The sequence below is a fragment of the Chiloscyllium plagiosum genome, chromosome 11 (genome assembly GCF_004010195.1).
Source record: "Chiloscyllium plagiosum isolate BGI_BamShark_2017 chromosome 11, ASM401019v2, whole genome shotgun sequence".
NCBI classification, from domain to species: domain Eukaryota; kingdom Metazoa; phylum Chordata; class Chondrichthyes; order Orectolobiformes; family Hemiscylliidae; genus Chiloscyllium; species Chiloscyllium plagiosum.
In genome coordinates this window covers 36,582,397-36,608,285 of record NC_057720.1, presented here as the reverse complement: position 1 = coordinate 36,608,285, position 25,889 = coordinate 36,582,397, and the positions used below count along the sequence as shown (strand labels likewise).

Below are 25,889 nucleotides of genomic sequence, written 5' to 3'. Positions count from 1 at the left end.
GGCGTTCTTCCAATTAAACCTCTTGGACTATAACCTGGTGTTGTGTGATTTTTAACTTTGTACACCCCAGTCCAACACCAGCATCTCCAAATCATTGTTTCTGATACTGAGCTTGGGACACACAAATATAATTGTCAATACCTCCTTCATTTTAAAATTTAAAGTTTTCTCATCTTTTTGTCCAGGCTAAAATGATCATTCTAGCCTTGCCAGCTGAATCATCACTGTGCTTAAGACTCTGCGCAGAAAAAAAAATTATAGAGTGTAGTGAAGTGTTTATCGTGTTAGTGTCAAAGTTGTGAATGGGCAATATGGCTGACCTACTGGATATTTTGAAAGCTCAATGTGGAAGGGGACATGAACCACTCAGTTAAATATTGAAAGAATGGACTCCTTTTGGAACTTGAAGGTGAAAGTGAAGAAGTCCAGATTTGCAATGAGGCAATTCAAATGAGAGAAACAATATTTTTGTGCTTTCTCAGGAAACTAAAATAGCCTAGATGTGTGGCACTGTAACTGTGTTCCCAACAAGGCAAATGATCATTTGTTCAAAATTTTAATATGGCTGCAGATTGCTCCATTATAGGTAGAGACGTGTGTAAGAGTGAATTAAGTAATTAATTCTTATTGGCAAGCACTGCTCGTTTAGAAACAGTGAGGTTAAACTTGTGGAGAAATTGAGTGCCAGGGCAAATACATCAAGTTAGTCATTGATTTGATGAGATAACTTGTTGCAACGTTAGTGGACAAACTCTGACTTTGCAAATAGAGTTTAGGCTGTAAACATGTTTTCCAAGTTGAAACAGCCAACAGCTTTGCTCAGCATAAGTGCAATTAAAACATCTTTTCAAGGATAGTTAAGAAAGCATAATGGTATATAAGCAGACATCTTAATCAGCATATAGAAAATATATTGCAACACTGGTTGAAGAGGAAGTAAAGAAGCTGGCGAGAAATGTGCTAGTGACAACTTTAACTCTGAACAACTCAACTGTCCAGGTTAAGCAAAACTGTACGATTGTGTGGGGACTTCAGTCTCTTCTACTTGGCAGTGGATGATGAGCAGTATTCATCAGTGACCTGAAAGATTTGTAAACAAGTTGGCAGTATCCAATATAAGATCAATATTAGATTAGTCTCATGCTTGCACTTAAAGAGTCATAGAGATGCACAGCATACTTGCTTTAGGTCCTGATCCAGTGACAACTCCAGACCCTAGAATTGAGCAAAGTTCAGTTTTTCAGCCAGTCCACAGGCAATGTTGCCTTTTTCTTCGGTCACCATAGTAAATTTGAGATGTAATTATAAACTGTCAGTACCTTCATGTCACACTTCTGAACATTATTGAAGTGGAACCAAAAAAGAGTTTCTAGTTGCCTGCCAGTTTAACACCCCGCTGTGTTCACTGGCCAACATCTGTCTCAAGCTTGCTTCAGTGCTGCAGTGAAGCTCAGCAAAAGCTGGAAGAACACCATCTCATTTTCCACTTGGGAAGTCTGCTTCCTTCAGGGCTTGAGCTTCTCCCATATCCTTACTCCAACCCCCATACACCAGAGGCCTGGTTATCACATAGTCTGCTATTACACGCAATCCATTGTTAGTCACTAACAGTCCCCATTAATAGCTATTCATCCTCCTGACCTGATCGTTATCCACTCTTTGTCTAACTGTCCTTCGGTCTCGTTGGGCTCTATGTCTGCCTTTTTCATCTAATCCTTACTCCACCCTATATTCTGCATAAAAACCAACATTTTCCTATCCACTACCAATTCTGAGGAAGGGTCACTGGACCCACAGTGTTAACTCATGATTTTGTCTCCACCGATGCTGCCAGACTATTGAGCTTTCTGTTTTTGTTTCTGATTTTCAGCATCTACAATTGAGTTTTTATTATTGAAGTGGAGATTTGGGCATCTTACTGGACATCTAGCTCCAGCTAGCTCCCCATTCAGGTAGTTCTTGTGTTTGTGATCAACTTCTATCCTGTGAACATTTTTGAACCAAAATAGCTGTCTCTGTGCTAAGTCCTTTTGACCTTCTGCACTGTAGCGATTCTATGAAGTCTAATTTCTTGTAAAATAACAATTGTACTGCAAGCATTTAAGTGATCTCTGCAAAGTAGAGGAATCATCTACTTTGGCTCAGGGGGCAAAAAGGGTGGGGTTCTTGACATGAGATCATTTGTGTCATTGTCTACAAAGAACAATTGGAATTATGCTGGCAGCTGGGACTAGATTGGGTTGTGATATCTGATCGGCATGGACGGGTTGAACCGAAGGGTCTGTTTCCGTGCTGTACATCTCTATGACTCTAATAGGTGGAGCATATTTGAGATTAATTTGACTTATTACATAACCTTGAATTGATTTTCAGCCTTGCATTTTCTAGATTTCTCAGAAGGTTTGTGATTAGCTTTTGAAGCATAAGATTGATTTTTGTTTTCCTCTTTACAAGCTTCAAACCTTGTTCATTCAGTTTCTAACACAGAGCTTATTTCCTTGGCAGAACTTCCAAGTGTATTTGTTTCCATAATGTCAGCCTTAAGTGACAATTAGTAGGTTGGCAGCTGATTTGAATAAGAGTCAATTGACGACATCTAAACTAGACCTATTTACAACGCTCCCTACAGCTTCATGTAAACTTGATACTGTAATCTCTGATCAACAGTACAATTATACAGAGTACAAATATTTTGATTACTTTTGAAAATAATTCTCTAAACTTTTTTGTATGAATGCATTACAAGTCGGATTCTGTTCAGTAACCACCTCCTTTTTAGAAGTGGGGTTATTGGTTGGTTCTGCTTGAAAAAATACTCATTGATTTGAATTTTGAAATGGCTTAGATTGAATTTCAAGAAGCAATGACATAATCTGTGCCTCTGAATCTCTAAAGAATGGAAAGAAAAAAGTTATTTCTGTTAAATGGCACCAAGTTTTCTTGCTATGCTCTAATCATTGCATTGTATATGTCACCACTTTGATTTTTGCATCTAAATTCCACTGCGTTTTCTGGTGTGATTCGAGATTCTTGTATTCAACATTTTGAAGTATAATTACAAATACAATCCTGGCTCCTGTGACCTGAGAAGTTGTTACCTATTCCTGATTTTTTTTTTCTAAAAAGGATGACCAAATCTAGTCTGGGATGTCTATCCCTTGTGCGAAGTGATCTCTGTTCCAGCAAAAACCAAAGCTGAGTTTTTCTTTAGAGAATTAGTGAATCAGCATTGTGAGCCATCAACTTGATCCAAAGGTCTTTTCAAGAATCAGAGTAAAGTAGGCCTTTATTCCTGGAGCTTAGAAAATTTGAGAGATGACCTCATTTGAAACCCATCTGAAGGAAAACAAAAAAATGATCATCATGCTATCTATCTGCTGAGGCTTTCCGGGACTTTGTGTTCTGATTTTAGATTTCCAGATCTGCAGGATTCTGAAAGTGCTTGACAGTGGAGAGGTTGGATTACTTAGCCATGAGGAGAGAGTGAGGACTGCAGATGCTGGAGATCAGAGTCGAGAGTGTGATGCCTAGAAACGCACAGCAGGTCAGGCAGCATCCAAGGACCAGGAGAATTGATGTTTCAGGCATAAACCTTACATCAAGAATGGTGAAGGTCTTATGCCTGAAACGTTGATTCTCCTGATCCTTGGATCTGCCTGACCTGCTGTGCTTTTCCAGCAGCACACTCAACCCTTACCTAGCCATGAGAAACAACAATGGGTATAACTCAAGGAAGCTATCATTTAAGGACTGAAATTGCAAATCTTTGAGAATCTTTATCACAGTGGGTTGTATTTACTCCATTATTGAATGATGCAAATCCTGATTTTTTTTTTTAAAAAAAACTTGCTCAAAGGCAAGAAATGGGGATTAGGAAGTTCATCCATGATCGTATTCATTGTTGGATCAGGCTCTGAACTGAACTGCTTCTGCCAAACCCTTTTCTCTTGAATAGAATCCTCAAATCTTGTTTTAACATAATATAATTGTAATTATGAGCCCTAGTCTTTAACCCATTCAATTGAAATAATTGATGCACCTGAACAGAATTTAATCTCTCAATTGTCTTGTGAACACTGATCAAATTATCCTATGTATTTTTTTAAAAACTGTCTGTTTATTTCTTGTTGCAGACACAGACTAGCTAGACAGTTTAGGTGTTTTAAACTTCTATTAATTTTGTAATTCGCTTTCCTCTAATTCTCTTTGACTGGCCTACACTTAAAAGAATGGGATTAACACCCGATTTGTCAGACTGAGTCACGCTGTTGCGAAATCCTAATTTATGGTATATAAACTACCGGAGCATTATCCAATACAGTGGCTTGGTGAACAATTCCTAGCTTGTACCACCTCAAATGTAACAGTTTACTTACAATTTCAAAGCCTTGTGCGACTTGCACAATACCTGTCCCTTTTTAATTAAAATAGGGAAGTTTTGCTCACCAATACAGCTTCCCAAGACTGTCTGGAGGACCTGACTGACTTAAAGCTGCTAAATAAATCACTGCCTGATCAGCAGTCTGTCACTGCTCCTCAGTTGGTATGATTGAGTTATTTGAGATCAAAGCAGCTGGAAATGCTAACAATTTTTTTTACATTCTGTTTATTGTGAAGGAGTGGCATTAAATATTAATACTTGACATGCTGCTACAGATTGCTTATTGGCTAATCAGTGCAGTGCAGTTGAGTTGATTTGCTTAATTTTGCCCAAGGAAAGGCAGAGTGTTTCTTTATTGCATTACTAAAGTCACATAATGAACATGAATGGTCTCCAGCTAGATTATCTATTTAAGCCAATGATAAGCAAAATTCCTGCCCTTAATGGGCATTGCCTGTCCATTATTCATCTGGAAGTAGATGGTTTACCAGCAGCTAAGATGGAGACAATAAATACCACTGATTGGTGATGGGTGGGAAAAGTCAAGAGTATTAATAGATATCGAAATGTAAGCAAAATTCCTTCCTTTTTTGAGAATCTGCTTCTGGACTTGGCAAAAGTGACCATTAACAGGTCCCAGCAGTGGGATGGGGAGGGGGATCCTATTTCCTGACTGTCACTCTTTCATGGCTACTTTCATGCCTGGGTGCCCTTAGATGAGGTAGTATGTAGTTTCCACTGATACGTGTGATGACTTTTAAAGATGTGATCCCCTCTGGGTAGAGGGCCTTATCTGCCTTTCCAATTCTATTTTGATTTCATCCCCTCCCCCAACCTTCCCTTCACCTTTTGGTGTTAGTGCACTGGCCCTAATAGGCTCTGCTAGCAGATTCTGTATATAGAAATACAGGTGATTAGTGTTGGGCAAGAGGTGGAAAGAATATAGGTGATTTGGTGATGGAGGAACAAAATGCTCAGTTGTGTGAGACAACTTCTGGGTATATAAAATAATGACCAAAATCAGTAAAGGCTCTTGTGGTGCAGTCAAAGTGTCCCTACCTTCTGAGGTTGCTGACCACAGTGTCACGGTGGCTCAGTGGTTGGTACTGCTGCCTCACAGCGCCAGGGACCAGGGTTCGATTCTAGCCTCGGGTGACTATCTTTGTGGAGTTTGCATGTTCTCCTTGTGTCTGCATGAGTTTCCTCCCACAGTCCAAAGATGTGCAGGTTAGGTGAATTTGCCATGCTAAATTGCCTGTAGTGTTCAGGAATGTGTAGGCTAGGTGCATTAGTCAGGGGAAATGCAAAGTAATAGGGGTAGGGGAATGGGTCTGGGTGAGATACTTTTCTTTGGGTCTGTGTGGACTTGTTGGGCCAAATGGCTTGTTTCCACACTGTGTAGGGATTCTGATTTGTCCTTCTTATACAAATGTATGGAATTTTGTACTGTGAAGACTGAAATCCAAAAATCCAAAGAGATTGTTGTCCATCTCCAAATTCTCTTAATACTGTGGTCAGTGGCCTTGAACTGTTGCAGTTCATGGAGTGAAGCTGAGAGTACCAGTGGTGGAAGGAACTTGACCTATGCTTTGTTTTGGATGATGCTGAGTCTCTTGAATGTTATTGTAGCAGCATCCATCCCAAGCTGGGGAGAATTCACTGGTTGCAGAAAATGCTGCCTCTGAATGTATTTGTGGCTGACCCAGATAAGTCTTCAACTTATAATCTTGTTTTTAGCTATTTCTATCCTTTTACCTAGACATCTCTCAATTTATTCAGAATAATACCACTTGTTGCATATCTCTGTTTTTGAACTTATAAACTGCACCAGTTCATTTGCATAAACTTGATAAGTATTTCTTGCTTAGTCATCTATTTAACTAGCTATACCTTTCTTTGGTCTCCTGTGTTTGTCCTTCTAGTTTGCTCTACGTACGAGATTGATGTCAGCATTTTTGGATATTTTTTCTCCAATGTCCTACCAGAAATGACAATTCAGGAAACAATTTTCGATGCAACATGCCAGACTTTCGGAGCATGAAAGCTTGCCTAGTTCTCTCACCTCATTTTATGTTACAACATATATCAAGCTGCCTGTTAGACAAAACAAAATATATATTTTTAAAACAGGAAGTATTTTCATCTTGAAGCCTGCCTATGTCCATAATGAGCTATACGTTACTGTTTTTCAAGTCTGCAGCTTTTGGGGGCTACAGTTGAAAACCCCTGGGAAAAGAAGCTTTTGAAATTTTTTGCAGGATTGGTACAGTTTGACCACAAGCACATGGCAGCTGCACTGAATTGTTTTCTTATGCACAATGCAAGCGGGTTATAGTTGCTCGTTTCATTTATTGGGAATGTGACCACCATGGAATTAAAGATCATTTTAACCCATTTGATTTTGCTTAAAACATGAATTGAGCTTCCACGTGCCATCTTTTTGATTTAATGTTTTGGTTAATCTTCTCCGAGCAGCAGCAAACATACAATTCAGTATAAAGATCTGAATTATTTAACAGCCTCACATTGAAGGCCCTATGCAAGAATCTTCTGTTTTAGCTAACCCATTAAGACCGTGCCTAATACTGACATTTTGGTTGAAAGTTTCAACATAGTCAATCTGACTTGAGGAATACTGTCCAGCGCTGAAAATGTGTTGGTGGAAAGGCGCAGCATCCAGGGAACAGGAGAATCGACGTTTCGGGCATAAGCCCAATACTGTCCAGAACAATCTGTAGCACAAAGTAATAAGATGACATTTCTGCATTTGTAGTTTATTTTCCTTTTCTGCAAAATGCCCAACCGTCTGATGTAAAATCAGGAGTGGAGCTGTATGCTCGTGATTCTGATGATCTGCTTTCTTTACAATTCCTACAGGTAATGAATTGGCCAAAAGGTCTCTGCATTACTGATTAGCATTTATTGCTCCTCTATAATTGCCATTGAGATGGTGGTGAGTTATACTCTATTTGCAGATGATAATGGGTACATATTACTGCCCTTTCACGAAGGTAATAGGAAAGCAGGTGCAATATTATCTCCCCTCTTAAAGTTCTGGACCCCCCTCACCACCTTCATCACCATCACCACCACTACCATGGGGAAAAGACTTGTCTGTTTACCCATCCATGCCATTATGATTTTGTAAACTTTTGTAAGGTCACCCCTTAGCCTGGAGTCAAGCTAACTGGTTCTGCAGTTACCTATTTTCACTCTTGTTATTTCAATTCTCGATTCATATTTGCTTTCTTAGATTTGAGTAATTTCAAAAGATAAGGAATTTTGGACAATGATCACCAATGCAACCATCTCTTAGAGCCTTAACGTATAGATGACATACATCCTTAAATAGTAACTTTCCTGGATTTGATATTATTCCCCTGCGATCAATGTATTGTGCAGAATTCCTACTGCAGGCCAGCCACTTGAAAGGAACATCTCCTCTTCAGCATATCATGCTCTGACAAAGGATCGTGGAACTTCTAGGAACTCACTCACTATTCTTGATGCAACAGACAGAAAGGCTGGTGGTATATTGTTATCACAGTAGTGTCAGAACACAGACAATGTTTTCATCATAAAAGTACAAATACCGTAAGACATAGGAGTGGAAGTAAGGCCATTCGGCCCATCGAGTCCACTCTGCCATTTTAAGCATGGCTGATGGGCATTTCAACTCCACTTACCTGCACTGTCCCTGTAGCCCTTAATTCCTTGCGAGATCAAGAACTTATCAATCCCTGCCTTGAAGACACCAATGTTCCGGCCTCCACTGTGCTCCGTTGCAATGAATTCCACAGGCCCACCACACTCTGGCTGAAGAAATGTCTCCTCATTTCCCTTCTAAATTGACCCCCTCCAATTTTAAGGCTGTGCCCATAGGTCCTAGTCTCCCCAACTAACGGAAACAACTTCCCTTTCTAAGCCATGCATTATCTTAGCAGGTTTTGAGAAAGTCTACAGGAAAACAACACATAAAGACCAAATATTGAACTATAGAAACAATCACCCCAACATCCACAAACAAAGCTGCATCAGTACATTATTTCAACGAGCCAACACATACTGCAGCACAGAGGTGCTACACAGAGCAGAGGAAAATCACCTTTACTGTGTATTCAAAACGAATGGGTACCCAATGAACACAGTCCACTGATTTCTCAGCAACAAGTCCAAACAAGCAGACAAAACACATCCAAAAACCCTAGCCATTCTCCCCTACATCAAAGACATCTTGGAAAAGACTGCCAGACTATTCACATCCCTTGGCATCATGGTAGACCACAAACCCACCAGCACATTAGAATAGCAGCTAATGACCTTGAAAGACCCTATTCAGACAGCAAGCAAACCTAATGTCATTTACAAAATACCGTGCAAGGACTGTAACAAACACTACATTGGACAAACAGGCAGAAAACTAGCCACCAGGATACATGAACACCAACTAGCCACAAAAAGACATGACCCTCTCTCACTAGTATCCTCATGTACAGATGAGGAAGGACACCACTTTGGGACAACACATCCATCCTAAGAGAAGCCAAACAAAGACACGCACGAGAATTCCTAGAAACATGGCATTCTAACTGGAACTCTTATCAACAACACATCGTGTTGGACCCCATCTACCATCCCATGGGGGAAAAAAAAGGAAGTGACTTCACCACAGGAGATGACATCACCAACTCAAACCCAAACATATAAATAGAAAGCAGGACTTATCAGCAGTGCTTCGCCTGAGGCCCACAGAAGATGTTACCTAGTAGGGTGACGAAACATCTGGAAATGAACCTTCCAGCCCAGCGAGCAAACCTACATCCAGTTCTCGAGGGCAACAATTTCTCCAAATGTCTAAAAGGACTCAACATCTCATACATCCATATATGCCAGTACTCTGCAAGTCTGGCAATTCACAACACTGCATAGTATGCATTATGGTAAACTCTTCACTTAGTAACAGCAATCTTATTGTAGTGGTGTTAAGCAAAGAGAAGAGAATGGGTACAAAGTGATGGAATTTAAAAGAGAAAAAAATAGAGGGAAGATTAAAAGAGGAGAGATATTAGATTAGATTCCTTACAGTATGGATACAGGCCATTTGGCCCAACAAGTCCACACTGACCCTCCGAAGAGTAACCCACCCAGACTCATTTCCCTCTGACTAATGCACCTAGCACTATGGTCAATTTAGCATGGCCAATTCACCTGACCTGCACATCTTTAGACACTGGGAGGAAACTGGAGCACACCGCGGCAGACATCAGTAGAACATGCAAACTCCACACAGGCAGACGCCCCAGGCTGGAATAGAACCAGGTCCCTGCTGCTGCGAGGAGTTAAAAAACTTGAGGATTACTTTGAAGACGAAAATGTAAACAAGCATTAACAGGAAGGACAGAAGTCAGAAGTTATTAATCATTAACTGAGAAGACCACTGGCTTCAACCGGGAATGGAAAAGGTGTTTAAAAAGTGGGAATACAAAAGCTACAATCTCCCCTGTACCTTTCTTGCATCAACATAGACTGCGTGTTCAAAACATGATATAACCTCCTGACTCCAAGGTAACCTAGCTGACTGCTTGATGCAAAAAGATCTGTGTAACTTCAGAACCAAATCAAAATCTTAAAAAGCTTAATCATCAAAATTCTTCATCAGATGCTCCTATTAGTGGATAGCAAGCAGCTGTATTTCAAAAGCTTTAAAATAAAAACACACACACACACACACACACACACACACACACACGGGGAGGCCTAGTAGTATTGCCACTGGTTTGTTCATCCAGAGACACAGGTAACGTTCAGAGAACCCGGGTTCAATTCTCACCATGTCAGATCTTGGAATTCGAATTCAATTTTAAAAATCTGGAATTAAAGAGTCAATTGATGACCATAAATCCTGTTCCAATTATTGGCAAAAACCCATTAGTGATCCAAATGTCCTTTAGGGAAGGAAACTGCAAGCCTTACCTGGTCTGGCCCACATGTGACTCCAGACCCACAGCAATCTGGTTGACTTTCACCAGCCCTCTAGGCAATTACGGATGAGAAATCAATGTTGGCCTAGCCAACAAAGCCTTCATCCCAAGATCTCCAGCATCTGCAGCCCTCACTTTCTCTCTTTCTTAATCACGGACTCAACCTGCAAGTTAACTTTTAGAGAATCCTGGACTAGCACTCCCAGATCTCGAGGGAAATAAGCGCTGGTCCAATCAGCGATGTCCACATCGCCTATTCCACTAGTGGCTTTAAAAGAAAGGTTCTCCTTCCTCAGACTAGTGAGGCCACAGCTAATGTGTTTCCGTCACAGAAAGTACCTGCTTTGCTATATCGTGATCTCCTATTAAAATTTAACGATTAACTTTGTTCATTATAACAGCAACCACTTCATTTTTTCTCCCCAACCTCTTGAACTTGTACAGCCTTTAAATAGAGAATCCACATTCATTTGCAAGGAAATCAGCACTTTAGTATTTTCGGTCCTAGTTAACCGTGTATTACGTTTTCTGATCAATTTAAAACTATATTCCTTCTTTGAAACATCTTCCCCTCCCATGATTTTACTGCCTCTTCTTTCTTCTTTCCAACACCCCCCACTTCCTTAGCAATCTTCTCCCCTATTTCTCCGGGCAAGATATACTGACAGTATTAAGATATTTTGGGTGATTTTTAGAATGTACTGATTGATTGATTGCTCTTGGTGAGGTTGTAAAATGCTATTGGCTTCTCTTTTGAAGCTGCTGGATAATTCTGTTTTCTTTTAATTCGTTCTTGGGATGTTCCCATTGGTCCAACTCATCCATACTGACCAGATATCCCAACCCAATCTAGTCCCACCTGCCAGCACCTGGCCCATGTGCCTCCAAACCCTTCCTATTCATATACTCATCCAGTTGCCTTTTAAATGTTACAATCATACTAGCCTCCAGCACTTCGTCTGGCAGCTCGTTCCATACGTGTACCACCCTCTGCGTGAAAAAGTTGCCCCTTGGGCCTCTTTTGTATCTTTTCCCTCTCACCCTAAACCTATGCCCTCTAGTTCTGAACTCCCACATTCCAGGAAAAAGACCTATCCATGCCCCTCATGATTTTATAAACTCCTATAAGGTCACCCCTCAGCCTCCGATGCTCATGGGAAAATAGTCCTAGCCTATTCAACCTCTCCCTGTAGCTCAAATTCTCCAACCCAGGCAACATCCTTGTCAATCTTTTCTGAGCCCTTTCAAGTTTCACAACATCTTTCCGATAGGAAAGAGACCAGAATTGCATGCAATATTCTTTTGGATTGTGGGAGGAAACCGGAACACCCGGTGGAAACCCATGCAGACATGGGTAAAATGTGCAAACGCCACTCGGTCACCCTATATTGGAATCGATCCCAGGTCCCTGACGCTATGAGGCAGCAGCGCTAAGCACTGCACCACCATATTCAGTAGCCTTTTTTTGAGATCTAACTAGATTAAATGCCTTGCAGTAAAGAAGAAAATACACTATTTACATCAGTGGTTTGCATTAAAAACATTGGGCAAGGTCTTGTTCACAACAATGGGCTTGTGTAGATATCATGGCTAAGTTAATGTTTCAAGGTGGAAAATTGTGGTCAATGTGACATGGACTTTCTGATAAGACATTCATTTGTGCTTCAGGCCGCCTGAAAATTCTATCCATTTTGAGTGTGTTCATTTTAATACAACTATTTTCTGGTAGGTCAGTGACAGAGTTTGTGCTTCTGCTTTTATGTTGCTACCACAGAACAACATCTATATTCACCAACACTTTTCTTTCATTATGAATGTAGTTAGCAATCTGTGATGTTGATTTTTGAGGGATGGATGTTGGTGAGGACTTCAGGGATAAATCTCCTGTCCTCCTTTTGAAATGGTGTCAAGAGATTTTTGTACAGCTAACTGAGATTTCTCTACAGAGAGATTATCCCTCCAACAGTGCAGTGCGCTCTCAACCTTCTACTGGAGTGTCAGCTGTGGTTTTCACATGCTTATGCTCTTGGGTGGGACTTCAACCTGGGTCCGTGTGGCTCAGAGGCAGAGTGCTACCATTGGGGAATAAGCTGAAAGAGGGGAAAGTCTCTTCTCCACTTGGTGGGAAAAATAATTGGTTTTCCTTTTTGAGAACAGTGGTGCAAGCTTAAATGTTCACTACATTATCAGAGCAACTCAAGAACAATATAATTTTTCACATTGTGGAATTGTAGCTACTTTTAGCTCCAGACTTTAACCTAAATGGACAAGAATGTCAGCACCTTGAGCTTTTTATTTTAAATTTGCTGTTGATGGTTACTGTCCTGTGCTCATTTGTACTGCTTTTCTTTGCAGTAATCTCTTTTGCATGAAAGTGGCAACTGTTTAAACACGTGCAAATTTTAAATATTTATTTGTGTTAATCATTCCTAGAGCCGCTAATGGATGTGAGACAAGAGTGGGTACTTGGGAACCTTCAGCCTCTCTGTCCTGCTTTCTCCCCTCCCCCTCCAAACAAATGTTCAGATTCTGGTTAGAGATTTCACTTGAGGCCTAGCATTCCATTGACTTGATTATTAGCCATCACTTTGAATTGAATATGAAATGGTGGCTCTACCTGCTTGTGTAGTATTTAAACCTAAAATGTGCTTGGAATATTGACTGAGCAGATGACTAAATTCCATTTTGACTTTTCAATGTGACCTTGATGATGTGGATCCTGGAGATTCTTGCAAATAGAAATTTAGGATGATATGAAGTTGCAAGAATTTTAAGCATCCTGTAAATGTGTATCAAATAAGCGGTGTGTAGAAGTCAATAATAAAGATTCTTTAAATTATCAAGTTTATTTTTTCTCAGTGGTATTGGTATTGGTGGGGTTAACAGAGACTGAAGTTCAACATTGGCATAATCATAAAGCTATGGTATTGATTTGGAAAAGCAGAAATCCTAAGTAGACCTCAAACTGACATTACAGTCTTGATGTATTTAAATCACTTAAAGCGCAGCCCTATTGCTTCTGTCACCTTAGCTTGGAGGGCATTGGTGAACTTTTGCTTTTTTTTTTAAAAGCTCATTTAAAGGTGAGATTCACAAAGATTACAATTCAAAGAAAAATCCAATTTTTAAAATAAAGTATGTAAATGCTGCAGATGCTTGAAATCTGAAATTAGATCAGGAAAGCCTGAGCATATTTAAGAATTTGGCAGCATCTGATAGTATTCATGTTTTAGATCAATAATTCGTCATCAAAGCCTGGTCAAGTTTGGTGATTTAATTGGTTGGAGGGAAATTGAAGGGGAGAGGGATGAGGAAAGAGATTATAAAAAAGTCTGTAATGGATTGGAAGGTGGGAGAGATTAAATAGTATAAACCTTCATGGTGTGAGGCTGGCGGGAGTGGTGATGGGGAAAATAATGTGTTTAGCGCAGGTGTACATCGCAGTATAAGATGCCCCCCCCCACCCCCAAAATATTTTAAGATAGCCTGGGCCCTAATTTTTTCTTATTTTAAAGGTAGATGTGACATGTGTTCCAGATGTGATGTGACTAGTCAAACTACTTGCTGTTAAGCAAAACACAATTTATTTAAATGCTAAAGTTATAACGCAAACAAAAGAGAGGAATTTAGAATAATTTGGCTCTTTTGGAAAATTTAACTGAATAATAGATAGTCTTATTACCAATTAACTGTTCCAATATTGTAACATCCCGTATACACATCTCTTGGCCAAAAGGTTAATTTAGACACCGATTCTTACTTGCAGTTCTCCAATTCAGGAGGAAACCATATCAAGAGAGATTTCAGAGAAAGTAGCAGCTAGGAGTCATTTACTGAGGCTTCCAATCCTTCTGGGACTCCAAGCAGCCTCTGACTGCTATAGCTAAAAAATACGAGGCAGTCTGGTTTGTGAGAACTGATCATTCCCTTTCTATTCCAACTGTGTGGTTATTTTTTTATAAAAAACCTAAAAGCCTCCTAATTTATTGACTTAAGTTGTTTCAGTAGCCAGTCCAGCACCTCTGCCTTTACAACCTCTCTTCAAAATAACCCAGGACAAAATTACCTTTAATGTGACAGCATCATCACAGCCAGACTAGGGAAGTTTAGATTTCTATTTTCTAAAGGATGTTACTGAACCAGAGTTGTTACAATAATCGTCTGAGGCTACATCATTGTCATTAAGCTAGCTTTTAATTCCAAACTTTTTAAAATGAATTCACCATCTGCCATGATGACATTCACGTTACAGGTTTGAATACCATGCTGAAATTCAGCATTTCTAGCCTAGTGATGTTATGAAACTTTAAGGATGACCACATTATGAGCAGCAAATATAGTATACTAAACTGAAAGAAATGCAAGCAACTTTCCATTTCACCTGGAACAAATGTTTGGGGTCTTGTTTGTTGAGAATAGAGATTGAGAGGGCTGATGTTGCATCTACAAGGCTTGCATGGGATTAGACCAAGGTGTTGTGAAGGGAAATGTTTAAAGGAAACAAGGGGTGGGGAAATATATGTTTGGTAGCATCATGCTGGATGAAGTGGAAATCGCAGAGATGATTTAATCACAGGAGGTTGGTTGGATGGAAGTTAAAGGTGGGGCAGTGGAGTCGAGGCTTTGGGAGGGTGGGAAAGTGTGAAATCTGTACCCGTTTGACATTTGTATCAGCTACATTGGTGGTGAGCTGGGCAGATGTGAATTCTCAGCTGGGAGAAAAGGGAAGATTTGCCAAATTTAGACCATACAAAAAAAAGAGTTTGTAACTTCTGTCCCCATTTTTGTTTCTGACTCCTTTTGCTAATCGTTTTTTTTTCTCTTCTCTCATTTGCTTTGAACAGTAGCTCTTCATTCTGTCATTTCCTAATTCCTCTCTCCTAATCTTTTGTGTTTCCTTTTCCCATTACCACTCCCACTGGCATTTGCCCAATCAAATTCTCTTGCCTTCCACCCTATCAAAGACTACATTGTTCTTTTTCGACATGCACAAAATCTGTTACATTGCTAAATTTAATGAGTTCAGATAAGACTGTTGACTTAACTAAAAAAAAACTAAAGTTTTTTTTGTGCAGAATTTCTGCTGACTGGCTAGGTATTTCCAGTATTTTTAATTTTCTATAATAATGAGCTAGATCACTTTGCTATCAAGTAACCCAGGTAGATAATGTACAGTTCTTGTTACTTGTTTGGGTTGAAAGGCATTTCACTACTTACGATGGTGCATCAATACTTGGCACGAGACTAGGATTCCACAAGAGCTAGGTGTCCTTCGCTTCCTCACTTAAGTAGCTATGTTCACATCTGAGCTATGTTAGCAAGTATCAACAGTCATTCACCTCTGGAGGCATTACTGCGAACTGTACTGTTGCCTGTCCACAAGGACCTTGCCTGTGTATTTTGAGTTGTAGTTATTGGATTGACAGGGATATGAATTCCAACGCCATCGACTGGTCACCTCCTGAGTGTGGCTTTTTAAGCAATAATGTTATCTCGGTGCATCAGCGATATGATGTGAACTGCAGAGGTACATAAGAAAAGGAATAGGCCATTAAGCCCCTCAAGCCTGCTCTGCTTTTCACTAAGATTATGGCTGATCTGTGGCCTGACTCGATAGGCTGCTGTTGGGTCCTTGAAACCCTTGTTCATTTTCCTTTCAAGTCTACTGTGCGATGAAAGTTTAGAGTCTGGTTGCTTAAATAGGTGTGAGATTTTTTAAAAACTGCTCTCTTTGCAATCAAAAAATTAAGAACTTTATTTGCAGTTCATTGTCTTTCAATGAATAAGTAAAAGGTCATGGATTTTATGCTCGTCAAGCAGAATTGAGTAATAGTATGTTGGGGATGTTCCAAGTTGGTTTCTGTACTCTTGAGTTCAGTAGTGATAAACTCGTTATTTTATCCCTTTTTATGCCACTGGGTGTGTTGCCTTTAAGGGCATGAATAAGTATATCAGTGATGCCTGTAGAAGATGATTAGGCTGATGTTTGCTATTGAAGCACTGAGATAAATGTAGTTGTTTTGACATGGTGATGAAGGTCACCCTTATTCTGTGTAATCACGAGACACCAAGAAGAAAGGAGGGAGGGGTGGAATTAAATATTCAACTTTTGTGTTTGACATTTTGCATTCAGGTATAGGATCATGGTAGAAGAGCATAGTTGCTGAGAGAGCAGTCCCTTGATCTAAGTAAATATAATTATTTCATTGGTAAATTTCACAATTGCTATGTTTCTGACTTTTATTTGTGGGTGTTAATTGCATATGATAAATATTGTGTCAAACATTGAAAATAGCTATGCCGCATAACAGCCACTCTTGCAGTAATGCAGCCACTTAGTTGTAAATTTCCATTGTACAGTGTAATACAGTAAATTATAATTTAACCAATTAGTTCATAACCAATTAAGCTTCCTTGTGTTTTGCTTCCATGAAATTGATTTAAATATGGGATACCTCATTTGAGCAATTTGTGATGCTTTATAAATTATTCAAGTATTGCCTACCTGGTTTAAAGTACTATATTGAAGTACTACACTGTAATGAATTGTGAACTATTTGCTATTCATAATTAAACACAGCCAACAGTTCGTTACCTGCTGGGTGAAAAGGTGATGAAAGATTTGGATACAGAACACAAAGGCAAATTGCTTCATGTAACTTGTATAATTGCTAGGTTGTTTTCTGCTGACAACTGAAAGACAAATAAGCCATGTAATGAACAAATGGATGTGAGTTATTATCTGAAGGGCCCAGATGAATTTCCCAATCTCTAAAGCACAAACTTGAGCTGTTTGCAGAGTTTTGCAACCTTGAAACTGAAACTGTTACTTAGTGTCTTATTTGGCATGTGTACAATTTCAGTTTTTCTTGTGATGATTAGGGGGGAGGGGAGGGGAATGTATTCTCTTTACATTTTTTTGATGTCACGAAGGGTTAGCTTAAATACTTTGAACATCATAATTGGGGCAGAAGGGATTTCTACTTTGTACAATCATTTATCGAGATCTACATTTTTTTTTGTTCTTGTGTTTTTTTTTAAAATAACTATCAGTGGAGAGGTGCTGACGTACAAATCTAATGTAGTGATCCATATTTGTTTTGTCTAACTTTGGGCAGAATTCCAACTGGTTTTCATAGATTATTCTCATTCTGGTTATACATGGTCATTCTCGAAGCAGAGGTTTTATGAGATGGTTCAAATTTAAAAACAATCCGAGCAGCTTGGTTCAATGAAGTTCTTCTTGGTGCTCATTCAGAACATGAATTTAAAGCTTTTTAAGGGAAAAGAATGTTTTACTAGCTCGAGGGTTTTTGAGGATATAAGCATATAATGTATACATGCTCTTTTTGTGTGTAACAAAGTAACATTCTCCAAAAACTCACAACAAGTCTGTCAATTGTGATTCCTGTTTTTATAGATCAATGTTCAATCTGTCCAATCTTTGTCTAAAAATAATATCCATTTTTATAATGGATTCTACCATTTTCTTGACTACAGATGTCATGCTAGGCCACACCTCGGATATTGTGTGCAGTTTTAGTCTCCTTTTCTGAGGAAGAATATTTTTGCTCTCAAGGGATCGCAGCAAAGGTTTACCAGGCTGATTTTCAGGGGAAAGCAATACTGACGTTTGAGGAACTACGTTTTTGCTGGAGTTCAGACAAATGAGAAGGGATCTCGTAGAGACTTGGAGTAGACAGGATAGATGCAGAGAGGATGTTCCCGATGGTGGGTGTGTCCAGGACCAGGGGCCATAGTCTGAGGATTCCAGGTAGACCATTTAGGATGGAGATGGGAAATATTTCTTCACCCAAAGAGTAGTAAGCCTGCGGAATTCATTACCACAGGAAGTAGTTAATGGCAAAACATTGAATGTATTCCACAGGTGGCTAGATTTATTTATGGCTTAAAAGTAAAATATATGATGCATTTTGTTTTACACATGTAAGGTCTGTACAAACTATTCATGTATTTTAATTTTAAATGCTGTATTCTTTTTCCTTCTTATAATTTCATAGTTGGCGGTTAAGTATGAAATTTGTTTGGAAAATAAGCCAGCAAAGATTACAGAAGTTATTTGAAGTGTTATTACTCAGAACATGTAATCCTCAATGATTTCCTGCCCATTATAGTACCTCATTTGTTACTCTCCCTGAACCATATTATTTCATATGTGCTTGGTAGTGGTAAATTAAAACTTTTCCTGTTTAGACAACAAAGTCCCAGGTTTTGGGCAGAAATGCCATAGCCATGTTCAGCTGTTCTAAGGCAGCCAAGAATGGCTGATAAATTACATATTTCACAATCGCAGTTACATCCATAGATTTGAAGAATGATTGAGGAAAGGGCTGTGGATATTGTCTACATGAACTTTCGTAAGGCATTTGACAAGGTACCCCGTGGCAGGCTGGGAGAGAAGGTGGACTCTCAGGAGATCTGGAGTGAGCTGGCTAGACTGAAACAAAACTGGCTTCATTATAGAAGGCAATAGTGGTGGAAGGGCTTTTCAGATTGGAGATTAGTAACCAGTGGTGTTCCACAGGAATCCGTGCTGGAACCTTTTTGTAAGACATAAATGATCTGGAGAAAAATATAGGTGGTCCAATTAACAAGTTTTGCGGATGACCCCAAAATTGCCAGAGTTACAGCTAGTGAGGAGGGTTGTCAAACGATATATTGGGATGTAGATTGTAGATTTGGGCAGAGAAATAGCAGATGAAGCTTAAGCTGGACAATAGCGAGGTGATGCATTTTAGCAGATCAAATTCAGGTGTGAATTATACAATAAATGGCAGTACCCTTGGGAGCATGTACGTATAGGTCCACAGATCTCTAAAAGTGACAGCACAGTAGATAAGGTGGTCAAGAAGGCATACAGCGTGCATGCCTTTGTTGGCTGAGGCATCAAAACTTTAATTAGACCACATTTTGGAATTTTGTGTGTAGTTCTGCTCACCACACTGCTGGAAGGATATGGATGCTTTGGAGAAGGTGCAAAGAAGGTTTGCCTGGTCTGGAGGGTTTTAGTCATGAGTGGTTGGATAAAGTCAATTCTTTTCACTGGAAGGGCTGAGATTGAGGGATGACCTGATAGAGATATATAAAATTGAGAGATAGTCCGATGCCTTTTCCCAGGGTGGAAAGGTTAACTACAAGAGGGCACATGTTCAAGGTAAGCTTGGGGTAAGTTAAGAGAAGTGTGGAGAAAATGTTTTATACTGAGGATGGTGGGTGTCTGGAACACAACTCTGATGTGCTTGCTTCCACCACCTCCACAGGCAATGTTTTAAGGCTTGATAGACACACGAATGGGGGGGGATAGAAACGACACTACGTGATAAGTAGTGGATCTAAAGGATTGGGAATTTGCACAGGCTTGGTGGGCCAAAGGGCCTGTTCCTGCATTGTATTGTATTGATTTAAGTTTACTTTGGCTGGGTAGATGTTTTTATTTAATCAAGGGTAAATGTCACTATTTTTCCTTTTTTTTGAGATTTATGGGCTAGATTGTGCATCTCTGAACAGAAAAAGTCCTGTTATAAATTTATCAACATTTTTTAGGAAGAAACAGAAAATGTTAGTCCCAAAAATTTAACACTGCTGTGACCACAATAAAAGTAAAATCACCATAATCCTACTGGACCATAAGGCTGCCGCTCTCAATAGACAGCGATGACTGACTGGTGATGGTTTAACTTGAGGGTCACCATACCTCTGGTGAAGGGTGAGGTTGAGAAGTAGAGTCTTTTTATGATCACCTCAGCCGGTGCAGGAATTGGCATCATGCAGCTAACTGAACTAACTGACCCTTCACAAGGTACATTGTGCCAAGTCATGCTGATATCCAAATGGAGGTCCACCTTGCATGTGTTCAGATTTGAAATGTTATATAAACTATTGGCCATTTAAATTTGAAATTGCCTGGGAACTAGATTAACATTGCCCAGGTGAAAATTAATTTGGTCAAGTTTGGGTTCTAATTCTGCAGCCAAGCACTTCCCTCAGTACAAAAAAATTAAAATCACTTGTTTTTGTTTAAAACATACTGCTGTGTTGCCAGTTCAACATGTTACTACAAAGACTTGGTCAGCAATTGGTTGATCGCAGGGGATGAGATTTGATTATTGTCCATTGATCCTTTATTACACCTTTTTTCTTCTGTTGTTGTTGAAGTAGTCATGAGTTTGGCTTAGTAAGTACTTGATCAGTAGTCTTCAACTGGACTAAACTGATGTGAAGAACATCCCGGTATAGAAGGTAAATTATTTTGGTGACCATTCCCTTAGATATACAGTTAGGTATCCCAGCACTTCAGCCAGATGAGATGAAGCAATGATGTGAAATTTGCATTGGGAAGCCCTTTTTACTGATTAAACTTGTATAACATTGATGGAAGAGTGTTGAGGTTGGTCTGTTCTCTCAAACCAGTTTTTTTTTTTTGGCAACTGTTCTGCTTGTCCGCTTGTCTATGTATTTTTGATCTTGGGATATGGTTGGATTCTCAACTCTGTAAAATCAAATAGTCCTTCATGTAATTGAAATGTGTGCCACAGAAATTTGATGCATATGTCTAGAAAAACTGGCCATTGTATGACCCATCAATCCTTCCCATTTGAGAACTTTGTTCTATTTTCTTTTTTCAATTCAGGAAATCATCATCCAACAAGCCCAGGTGATTCAATAACTGCAATGCCCAGTGATACACCTGTATTCAATTTGAATTCAACTGTAATGGGAATTAATAACTCTACAGCATCAACAGCCAATACTATCAATGACACTGTCCCTCAAGCAGACATTGGAAGTACCATGGCTTTTACTTCTATGACACCAAGCCTGACAAGTGAAACTAGCTTTAACAATTCATTAGAGAAGTCAACTGTCAGTATGCTAACTACTGCACCAAATATCAGCAACCTAACCCAAAAGAGTGGATTGGCTAATAATGATACAAGCAGTGACCTGCAAAGGTCTGTAAATAACAGTAGTCCCATTCCAAAATTTGTGAGTCCCAGCGTTAGCTCCGTTGTAACAGAGTCAAATGAAGTGAGCTCTACTGTCAAAATTACAGCAATCCCAAAGCAAACAGAGACCTCTGTGAAAGTGTCTTCAACTTACAAAGACTCCATGCTCACAGTTAAATCAACTGGTATGTCTTCTACATCTGCTGGACAGAAGGAATCAAAAGGTAAAACTTCTGTTTTCTCTTGTTCGTTGTAGTTCTTTAAAACTTAATTCTATGCAGGAAGCTGCCGGCATTGCAGTGGGTTCTTTTTGAGTCTACACTTCTTTATCCTTTTAGCTAGAATTTGAATTAACATTGTAGATGTGAAAACATTGTTATTCGATAATAAAAATTCCACTTATAAACTTTGACTGTGTTTTATATAATGCTGGAAAAGCACAGTATATCCGGCAGGAGAATCGACGGTTTGGGCTAAAGCCCTTCATCAGGAATGAGGCTTTCGTTCCTGATGAAGGGCTCTAGTCCGAACCGTCTATTCTTCTGCTCCTCGGATGCTGCCGGATATGCTGTGCTTTTCCAGCACCACACTCTTGACTCTGATCTCCAGCATTTTCAGTCCTCACTTTCTCCTATGTTTTATATAGTCAGAGTCAGACCCTGCTGAACATAATCCAAAGTTAAACTAGTCCCACTTGTTTGCTCCTGGCCCATATCCCACCAAACATTTCCTATTCATGTTCTTATCCAAATGTCTTTTGAACATTTGTAATTGTACCCACATCCACCACTTCCTCAGGAAGTTCATTCCATATTCTAACCACCCTCCGTGTAAAACATTTGCCTTTCATGTCGTCTTTTAAATCTCTCTCTCTCTCCTGTCGTCTTAATGTATCCCCTAGTGTTGAGATAGTTTTGAAGAACATTCTTAGGAAATGGTGCAGTGAATGTGCTATAAAGTATTACTTTGGATTTCCAAAACTCTGCCATGCTGTCACATTAAATATTTGATATAGTATTGGTCTGTCTAAGGATGGATCCTCTGCTCATTCCTCAAGATTGTGCTTCTCTGCTCAATTCCAAGTAGGAGCCTCCCACTTTGTAATTAAATGTGAGGGAAATTAGGGGGAAAACTACATGGTGCTTTCCTGTTGCCTTCTGTGCGTGTACTTAAAGGAAGAACAACTCTTCCCAAATTGCTCCCTTTTGCATTTACAATGTCTTTGGTTATTGCTAAATAACATTCATCTCAGTGAGCATCTCGTTCATTTTTAGATGCAACCAGTAGCTTTCCAACTGAACAATCCCCAGTGTCTACAACTCTACCAATGCAACCAACTTCCAAGACCAGGTTAACTTCCATGACAACCAGTGGCTCTGTAATGCCATCCACTGTCATCATGCGCCTGTCCACCAGTCACACAAGCCCCACCACCACCACCACCATCTCGACCACCACTGCCACAACTGTGAGAGCAACTGCTCGAAGAGGCACCACAATCAACATAGCAACCACTTCATTTTCTGTGCAGCATATCGAGGGGAATTTGGCCAATACCAAAGAGATGGTGAATGGTGAGTGATTTTTTTTTTAATTTAATTTTTTTTTTTGCAGCATATTTATCTCCAGTGAGGAGACTCACATAGAGTCTAAACACCAGAAAAAAAAACAAGAGGTTCTGCTTAATTGCTCATTTGCATTGTATATTCAATGTAATGTCTGTTTTGTCATGTTTCTGAATTTTGCTGATTATTTCTTATGGTTTATAAAAATGTGGTTATCGACAAGGATAATCTGGGTAGTTGTATGCATCTTTGCTTTGGGTCACTATACAATCTAGCATGTTGTGATCTCAGCTGATGTTATTACTGAATAAATCAGATCAAAAATATTACCCAAAATTGTTAGTGCACCAGTGTCTCAGACTCTAGCACCTCCGTAGGTTTGAATCATGTGTGACTTTAACGTGTAGACTGAAACCGCAGGTTGCGTTTTCCTGGAGCTATTATACATGTGAACATCAACCTGCTTGGCTTTAAGTAACATTTTCAGGGTTTTATCCCAACACTTCTGATCTGGGGAAAACACTAACTCTTCAATATAAGATGAACTAATTTTCAATACTTTTCCCTTTGCAGACCACTGGTCTTTGCAGCTATCCTATTCCCAGGAACAAAACTCAGTAAAACTGAAACTAAGTGACACTCTCTAAGCTATGAAAGTTTACTTTTTGTTTAAAAATTCTGGAAAACTCTAACAAGCCTTGAGACCCAATTAATTACTTTGCAGGGTCTCAAAACATTCTAAGGTAAGTAAAAATCCATCAATGATGCACACAAACCTTTTACATCTAAAGCAAGATGTCAAAAGCTGTTTAAAAAGAAATCACCATGGCTACAGAAATACTTGAAAGTTAATTAACTTTACATATACTGAAAGCTTGCTTGACATTAATTCAGAACACAAAACAAATGTACAGTAAATATTAAGTTTACGTTGCAAGTGAAATTATTGATTATAAGGTTTCATAAATGAATCCTGAAAAAACTGAATATATCTACAAGAAATATATTGTTTAGGAAAGGGTTAAGCAACCACCTTCACGTCTCATCTTGAGATAGGCCGCCCTCTTCCATTTAAAATCTTCCGTTTAGGAAAGGGTTAAGCAACCTGTACTTCAGAGATTATTCTTTTCCATTTAATGGATGTGGGATAGGTCGAGTGAGAATTGTGGAATCCACAGTTTTGAAATGATCCAGAAGCAAAGTATGAATTAAAAGCAGGAGTTTAGGCCAAATAAATTCTGTTCTTTTTCATTGTTTCATAAATTACTGCGTTTGGAATCTAAATTCATTGTAGTTGTTTGTTAGAACTTACTGACTTTTGAAGGAGACCGAAGGCTTTCGGTAATCAGGTAAACTTTGTGACCTATTTCACATCACCTAGTGATAGATCACAGGAGAGCATCCTCTGGTTCCTCAACATCTAAGGAATTTTAGCCCAGCCCTGATGGAAAATTCCAAACAGTCCCTAAAGCCTGTTTCTCCCACTTTATGAAGGATAAGTATCTCACTTCTTCTCTTTGCATTTCTCCCTGATTTTTAAAAAAATACATTTACCAAACAAAAATGTATTGTTTCCTATCCTAAATTTCAGTTGATTTAGCATTCATTGCTTCTCTAGGGAGGAGGTTCTAGAGTTCCAAATTTAAAGGATTGAGTAAGGAGATTTGTACACGGAGGCTGGAATGCACTGACAGGGGATGTGGTAGAAGCAGAGACGATAGCAGTGTTTAAGAGGTGCTTAAACAGACACTGACAGGCAGGGAATAGATCGATACGAACCATGTACAGGCAGATGGGGATTAATTTAGAATGACATCGTGGTTGGCATAGACATGCTGGGCTGAAGGGCCTGTTTTCATGCTGCACTGGTCAATGTTAAACAGAATGGAATGAAATGTTGGTGAGACACTCCTCCAACTACAAGCTGTTTCTGTCCCATGTTTGCTGCTGATAGATTCACTATAACCTTATGTGCATTTGACAGAAACAGCGTGCATTTGGCAGAGTAACGAGCAGACAAGATATTAGTTCTAGCATTAAGGGAGATGGGGTCTGGGAGCTGGAAGGGGTTAAGAGCCAGTGGGGAGGTGTGACACTGACCGCCACCTTTTTTTTTGGGGTATGGCACCAGGATTGGGAGGTGACTTTTGCCAAAGTCCAGGGCTCCACCTTTTGGACCCAAGGTAAGGGAATTGGCCAGAGGTAGCCAAAGGGTGGCAGGGAGGAGGTGCCATAGTCAACTTTGGGGAGGGAGAAGGAAATTTGAAGGGGTGTGCAAGAGTGTAGAAAATTTCTTGTTAAACATTCTGAATTTCTCTTGCCTACAGAGAAGTGGAGTTGAAGGCAGAGTTAGATTTTCAATCAGCAAATGTGTTGAAGGTTAAGGTGAACAGGTGGGAGAAATGTTTTAAGACCACTCATAGATCTCTGCTAAGTGATTCCCGCTTGGAATCAAATGGGCTAAAAGGGGTCATGAAATAACTTTAGCGAGCAGAATTAAGGAGAATCCCAAGGTCTTTTTTTCATATGAGAAGCAAGAGGGTAACTAGAGAAAGAGTTGGTCCACTAAAGAATAAGGAAGGAAGGTTGTGTGTCGAAGCTGAGAGAATGGGTGAGATTCTGAATGATTACATTGCATCAGTGTGCACTGAGGAGAGGGACATGATAAATGTTGACATTAGAGATAGAAGTTTGTTTACTCTAGATCCCATTGACATAAGGAGGGTGGATGTGTTGGGTAGGCTAAAGGATATCCAAGGTGGACAAATCCCCAGGTCTGGATGGGATCGATCCCAGATTAAGGGAGGCAAGAGAGGAAACAGCTGGGGCCCTGACAGATACCTTTGTAGCATCCTTAAATACAGGTGAGGTGCCAGAGGACTGGAGGGTTGCTCATGTTGTCCCCCTGTTCAAGAAGGGTAGTAGGGATATTCCAGGTAACTACAGACCAGTGAGCCTGATGTCGGTGGTAGGAAAGTTGCTGGAAAAAGTACTG

At 39.6% G+C, this 25,889-nt stretch overlaps 1 protein-coding gene across 1 annotated transcript in view; it reads left to right on the top strand.

Moving 5' to 3' along the window:
• The window catches only part of LOC122554298 (mucin-3A-like), a 61,315-nt gene that overhangs the window by 20,999 nt on the left and 14,427 nt on the right, over positions 1-25,889 (top strand). Inside the window, exons 2-3 of the mRNA XM_043699096.1 lie at positions 21,014-21,553; positions 22,604-22,903. Coding sequence (XP_043555031.1) covers positions 21,014-21,553; positions 22,604-22,903 — 840 coding nt within the window. The remainder of the gene's footprint in view (positions 1-21,013; positions 21,554-22,603; positions 22,904-25,889) is intronic.